Source organism: Oncorhynchus masou, chromosome 4 (assembly GCF_036934945.1).
Source record: "Oncorhynchus masou masou isolate Uvic2021 chromosome 4, UVic_Omas_1.1, whole genome shotgun sequence".
NCBI lineage: Eukaryota > Metazoa > Chordata > Actinopteri > Salmoniformes > Salmonidae > Oncorhynchus > Oncorhynchus masou.
In genome coordinates this window covers 6532024-6539066 of record NC_088215.1, presented here as the reverse complement: position 1 = coordinate 6539066, position 7043 = coordinate 6532024, and the positions used below count along the sequence as shown (strand labels likewise).

Genomic DNA, 7043 nt, shown 5'->3' with positions numbered 1-7043 from the left:
AGATCAAAAGAGGATGTTAAAAATGCCTTCGTTTGATATCACATTTAGTTAACTTATGTTTATGACAGTCTTTTGATTATTTGCTCGTGATTTATTATTGCAGCTCCGGCGACAATTAGAGTTAATTTTAATAGGAACTCGACAAAGCACCGGCCAAGGCTGTTGTAGTGGAGACAGACGCCCTATGACGGTCTCAACAATTAATCCCGAATATAAATATAACTTGCATTTCCCATTATTTATGCACATTTATATATTGAAAACTGTTTTTTTAATGTTTTTATTTTAGGTTATAGCATATAGAATGGTCGATTCCACCTCCAGTTTAATTCATATAAAACTTTATTTGAGAGGAGACCCTCGTTTGGATGAACTGCACTATTATTCTGAAATGGAAATCCAAGTGAGGATTATCCCATTCATTAATATTCATGAAAATATATTACACGGTTAAATCAGAGCCTCTTTACCACTTTTGGAAAGTATTCCGCTGCTATGGACAAAAATGCTCCAATTTGTATAAACGATGGTGTTGTTCACAAACAATTACAGCCAAAACGAGAACGTTGAAAGGTGATTTTCTCTGAAGACGCACACACAGGGTCCAAAATGCATTACTACCGAGGGCAGGCTGGTTTTCTTGTTATTTTAATCAATCACATAGGCTACACTAATGCTATATTACGTTTTAAGATATTACATTTGGTTTTAGGTAATCTAATTTAGTTACTTAGTTCGCATTTTTTCATGTAGGCCTTGTTCCCAACTCACTTTACATCATCCCTTTTGATGGGAACATTGTTAATTCATAGGTTTGTTTTTTTATGAGCGAAATAGACACTGAGACCTGTTTAAATGTCCCTTTTACGGTAGCCTACACTTTGTTTTTATGCAAACGCAAAATATACTAGATGCAAATGAAATTAAGAACGACGTGGGCCTACATCTAAGTAGAGCATTCAATGTAATGTCGTTTTTTATTAAGTATAACTTTTTCCAATTGTGGGCTCTCACGTGGTATGGATTTATTTAACAATTTGAAGGGGAGGGGTTTTCTTAACAACCCTCGCAATTGACTGGTTACCGCTGTTGCCTGTAAGGCCGCACGGGCGCTTGGATTGGACGAAGTGGGCGGTTCTGCATGTGTCTTTCGTTCATAGAAGGGCAGGGTAGGCAGAAGGTGATCAATCTCCATCCGTCAACATTGGCAATCATCTTACCACTGTGCAAGACGCACAAGATAATGCGATTGATTTGATTTTTATAATATTTTTTCCAATTGTGAAATTTTCCTCTGACGCACCGCTGGGGTTCGGATTGGAAAAACAGCGTTGGTTGACGTAAACTCCTTATTTGCGTATTTCTCCTCCAATTGTGTGCGCACCTTCTTACCGTTGTCTCGCTTTCAAGAACATTTTCTCCATGTGGATATTTTTGATGTACCGGATCTTCTTGGTTTGACTACAAATAAAGCAAATAAGGAAACAGGATCCCAAACGCAAGGTGAGTGGTAAATGCAAAGTTTTCGTTGTCTTATATAGGCCTATGTAGTCCGTTTAGGCTACTTCCTTCTGTGTTATTCGCCTACTGTAATCTATTCGCATTCTTCAAAAACGATATATTTGTATTTGATAAGACTACGAAGTTTTGCATTTGGGTGCAATTTGCGTTGGCTACCGTTGTGCGCTCATTGATAATGGTCATTGTACATGGTCCTTGTAAACAATCACGCTCGTCAGAGGAAGCTATTAAAAATTACCTGACAGTAAACTCCCCACTGGAAATGTAGTTTTTATGGTCAATTAATATTCTAAATGCTACTTCTGGTTTGGTTGTGCACTTATTATCTGAATGGAAAAACTCTGAGGCCTGACAAGACAAATGTAATATATATCTTTGAGGTGTTGTTAATTTATTTTGCTCGTAAGACCTTTTCTCATAATGGTATCCCTGGAGCTCTCATCTGAATCGCAATAGAGTTCATTTGCACAGTTTTTCGCCATTTACATTTGCTTAAACTCCTTCCTGCGGTTATGGAAATAGAGTGAAGTATTTACGCCTCAATACAAATCCATCAGCTGGTCCGTGTCCACAGCATGGACCCAAGTAGGTCTATTTAGGGACCAAAGACATTGTAAAGTAAAAAAAATAAAAAAAACTTTTTCTTTCAACCTTTACATTAAGGCACCCCCGTCCAATTACTGAAATGCATCTACATATGATATCACATATGTCATCAGGCCTGTTGGTTTGATTTCAAATTTGTATTTGAATATTTTTCTAACTTGATACGCTTGGAGCATATTTCAATCGGATAGATGTTCTTATTATCAGAATATAACCATGTTATAACAATGAAAACAACTATTAAAATGCAGAATTAGTGTTCTTTATATATATATATATATATATATATATATCATTTTTTTTTAAATCTAAGATTAAAAACAAGACATTTGATAATGTGTCACATCTAGTCTCTGCAGAAAGAGAATGTTCCATTAAAGGCAACCCTGTGGAACACACTCCAGAAAATGTGGATATTATATAGGCCTAGAATATGTATTTGTAAAATATAATGTCATGCAATATTTTGACAAGCAGCCGACTCCATTTTCGTTTCAACATTAAACTTTGGTCCATTTGTTATTTTACGCAGGGTAGCATGTCGGCTCTGTTATAGCCTATAGGCCTAGACAAACTACGTATGAAATAGTCAAATAAATTAGGCTGTTTTTGCCATAACATGGCCTACATTAACAGTGAAATGGATTATAAGGCTGTTTATGTGAAGCTTGTGCGTGTACTTGTATTTTATGCAGGCTGTTATGCACTTTCCATATTTGTGTACCCAATTATCTGGATCCAAATGCATGCTTTATTTTATTGATCAAAGTCATTAATCTTATCTTGCAGGCCTCTCCATGCACCGAAAATGTGCGTAATGGGGAATGTACTGTTTTTAACGGTGGATGCATTGATCAAAACAAGGACTTAGAGGTTGCCCATAAGAAGTCATGCGTCAAAATGAATTAATACACGACTGGCGACAGATTTCATCCGTAATTATTTCTTTACTGTAGTGATGGATGACTGCAACCTGAGTTTATAATTGGATATCGTTTAGCCACGTTAACGCGTCATGTCATACATTGTTGGAAACCTTTGTAAACGGCTAATCTTTGGATTTTTGGAGAGGGAATCGGCTTTTTGATTCACTTTTTTTTTGATACGACTCGCGTAAAAGTTGGAAGTCTCAATCAAAAAGTCCTATAGGCAACTCGAATATAGCAACGTTTTGAAATTGGAAATATAAGTTGGCTTTGATATTGTTTCAGTCTATTTCCAATTGAATTAACCATAATTTAAATATAAGGCCATTTCAATTATTATAATCAAATGTAGTTTGCTGAATTGTTCATTGTAGGCTACTAAATATAAATGAGTAACCAACATAAATATATATTTTCACATTCTACTCACAATGAGGTTTCCATTGCAGGATTTCATCAAGGGACTGCAACATCGGGGGAATCGAACACTTCCGCACGGACGTTGGTTTCCCCGTGTCCGTTTCTAGCATGATGTCATACCTCAAACAGGCCCCGTACGGCATGAACGGAATGGGGCTCAGCGGTACGGCCATGGACCTACTGCACCCATCAGTGGGGTATCCAGGTAAAACGCCCCCCAAAACACTTCACACTAACTGTGTCAAATCCGAATCACCTGTGAAGTTATATTGGAACAAATATAGGACCAAATATAGGACCAGTTAGCACACACTGCTCTCCCGCAATACATTCCATGTGCATCCGGAGAATGACACTTCCAATATGCACGGAAAAGCATAGTTAAGCACAAGTTATTGTCAGTCTATAGGATGGTATGATTTAATTAACAAGACTATTTTCTGTTTCCACATGTTACGTGACGAAGTAACTTTAGTCCTAGTGTGATTACGGTGAAGGTCTATTGTAGTGCAGAAGATTCTGTGATTTAAAACGGTTAAATATATATATATATCATTCATAGGTTAATTTCGTTTTGAAGAAACACTTGACTTTGATTTTGAAGCTAGCTACTTCAGAAATATATGAACATTTTGAGATGGAAGCTTTGAATACTTATATTGAACCTCGTTTGTTTTGATGAACAATGTTTTTTTTTTCATTTCGTTTCATTATCAGATCGAAATGGCTTCGAAGAGTTTCCATTGACAGGTTTCTATTCCATTTCAGCGCATCCGAGGAAACAGCGGAGAGAGAGGACAACTTTTACTCGCACTCAGCTGGACATTCTGGAGTCCCTTTTCGGCAAGACGCGCTACCCAGACATTTTCATGCGGGAAGAAGTCGCACTGAAAATCAATTTGCCTGAGTCTAGAGTCCAGGTTTGTGCAGAATTGCAATTATATAGTTACTACTGTACTGTATGTAGCCTACTATTGTTTGTGTGAACTTGTTTGCCATTTGTGGGAACTTGCCGAACTTGCAGTGCAACGACCTGGACAGGGTCTATTACTGCACATTTCAATCAAAACTTTACCTTTTATTTTGGATTTGATAGAGTTTCAACACAGTTAAGGATTTATTTGGGCTAAATGTTATGTATCCTACACTGCAATTCAGCTTTCATCTGCAATTGCATACTACAGGAATAAACAATATGCATAATCTGTCATCATAACTGGCTCTGATAGTTCAACAAATACATACAATTCCATGTTTTCAAATATAATTTATGTTCAGCTCTCACATAAGGGCCATCTTCAGAAGTTATGAGTCCCCTTTTGAAATGGGCGTGACACGCCTTTATGTAACCAGCTTTTGTACCCCACTCACAGGCTTACTGCAATTATGGCAGCTTCCTCTCGAGTTTCACAGATTTCGCTGAGAAATGTGCACAGTATGCAGGGTAGGCAGCCAAGCCTGTGCAGAGGTAGCCTGCAAATCGAACACTGACTGCACAACAGTTTCATGTCATTTCCAAGTGTTTGTAATGCCTAAAATGGGAGAGGAGAATCAGTGAATAAAGAATAATGGTGCTTTGTTGACCCACAAGAAGATATTAACAATTGGTTGATAAAGTTGATATTAGTTATGCCTTTGCGATTGTACAAATTACAAAGCATTCAATATTCTCAAATGAAAATAGATGTTCAGTTTGTTGCAATCAATCAATGTTTTGCAAATTTGTTTGGGCGGATGACATACAGCATTTTAAAGTCGACCCCTTACCTCTTGTTGTGCAGGTATGGTTCAAGAACAGGAGAGCCAAGTGCCGGCAGCAGGCCCAGAGTGGAAACAATGCTAAAGTCCGGCCGGCCAAGAAGAAGTCCTCTCCAACCAGGGAGAGCACAGGCTCAGAGAGCAGTGGTCAGTTCACCCCTCCGGCAGTGACCAGCACCGGCTCCTCTTCCTCTTCCTCTGCCTCGTCCGGTGGCTCTCATCCCTCCGGCCATGGAGGCCAAGGCCTGAGCAGCACTTCTACCTCCGTCACCGCCCCAGTGTCCTCCATCTGGAGCCCTGCACCCATCTCCCCGATCCCTGCACCACCCCCTGTCCCCGACCCCACTCCCCCCACCAGTGCCTCCTGCATGCAGAGGTCTGTGTCAGGTACTGGAGGCACGTCCTCCTACCCGGTGTCCTACAGCCAGACAGCAGCGGCCTATGGGCAGGGCTACCCCGCCCCAGCGTCAACGGGCTCCTACTTCGGAGGGGTGGAATGCAGCTCGTACCTGGCCCCCATGCACTCTCACCACCACCCCCACCATCCGCACCAGCTCAGCCCCATGACGGGCTCCTCCATGTCTGGCCATCCACACCACCACATAGGGCAGACCTCAGGGCACCACCACCATCACCACCCCCACCACCACCAGGCCTACAGCGGGGCCGGCCTGGCCTTCAACTCCTCAGACTGTCTGGATTACAAAGAACAAACGGCCGCGGCCGCAGCCTCTTCATGGAAACTCAACTTCAACACCACCGACTGCTTGGACTACAAGGACCAGGCTTCCTCCTGGCGTTTCCAAGTCTTGTGACTTTTTTTTTACTCCTTTCAAATAAGTATTTTTGTTTCGTTTTTTTTTTGTTGAAGAGCTTTTTTCTTCAAAGCATTAAGAAGTTAACTAATAGTAGAGACAATTATCAAGCCTTTTTTAAGTTAATGTTTGGAAAAATCAAGTAGCTCACAGATGAAAAAGCCTGTAAGGGTGGCATCTTCTTTGACCATTTCATGAATCAACTTTAGAACACGCTTGAATTGGACCCCCTCACCCGTACTTTGGAACATCAAGGAATATTTTTCTACACGTGAACTCTGAAAATTGCCCTCCAACAAGTTTAAAGTATGTAGTTTATCCCTTTGAGTTAGAATTGTTTTTTCAGGATGGAGCAATAGCTCTGTGTTATGGATTTGCCATAAATATTCCCAAGAACGACCAATTGAGGGCGAACCTTTTGTCACAAAATTTGTTTTATGGAAAAATACGATATTTTATGCTCATGTATTTGATATAGGCCTACCCATTAGAGACCATTTAAATTGAGAAATTAAAATGCTGCTATTGTTTTCAGTTTGCTGATATTCAAATTTATGTTAATTCCAACTTGAATATTGTTCATTGTCCGAACTGTAGTGTTGTATTTTGGAAGTTTATTTGCAGCACTTGTTTATAAGGTAAAATATTTTGCTATTGTTCTTTACGAAGAAAATGTGAATTAGACACGCAATGTCAGTATTCCAATGAAATAAAAAATGTACATTCGTGTCTTTATAATAAAGATTCGTTAAAAACATGGTTGGTTTTTCCAATATAAAGAGTGTTCTTATCTGAATTGTAATGGTGCCTAGTGGTGCTTTTTTTGGCAGGTTTAGATTACATTAATTTAAATACTTAGACGGGCCTCAGAACTGTATAACCAAAGAATGAACATATTTTAAAAGTAGTATATTGTAAACAAATTGAATTTTTAATATTTAATTCAAAGGCTAATAATGGACTTGGCCTAAAGATGGTTTAATTTCTTTATCCATGT

At 39.2% G+C, this 7043-nt stretch overlaps 1 protein-coding gene across 1 annotated transcript; it reads left to right on the top strand.

Moving 5' to 3' along the window:
- The first annotated feature begins 1211 nt into the window (after positions 1 to 1211).
- On the top strand, positions 1212 to 6797 carry LOC135520528 (homeobox protein OTX1 B-like). Its single transcript, XM_064946143.1, has 4 exons — positions 1212 to 1503; positions 3503 to 3678; positions 4242 to 4393; positions 5255 to 6797. The coding sequence occupies exons 2-4, from the start codon at positions 3582 to 3584 to the stop codon at positions 6044 to 6046; spliced, it is 1041 nt and encodes a 346-aa protein (XP_064802215.1). The 5' UTR covers positions 1212 to 1503; positions 3503 to 3581; the 3' UTR covers positions 6047 to 6797.
- The last annotated feature ends 246 nt before the right edge of the window (positions 6798 to 7043 follow it).

Excerpts from the sequence above, each read along its gene's own strand:
- LOC135520528 (XM_064946143.1), top strand. The coding sequence starts at position 3,582 with ATGATGTCATACCTCAAACAGGCCCCGTACGGCATGAACGGAATGGGG. Across the intron at positions 3,679-4,241 it reads CCCATCAGTGGGGTATCCAG|CGCATCCGAGGAAACAGCGG; the intron begins GTAAAACGCCCC and ends ATTCCATTTCAG. Across the intron at positions 4,394-5,254 it reads TGCCTGAGTCTAGAGTCCAG|GTATGGTTCAAGAACAGGAG; the intron begins GTTTGTGCAGAA and ends CTTGTTGTGCAG.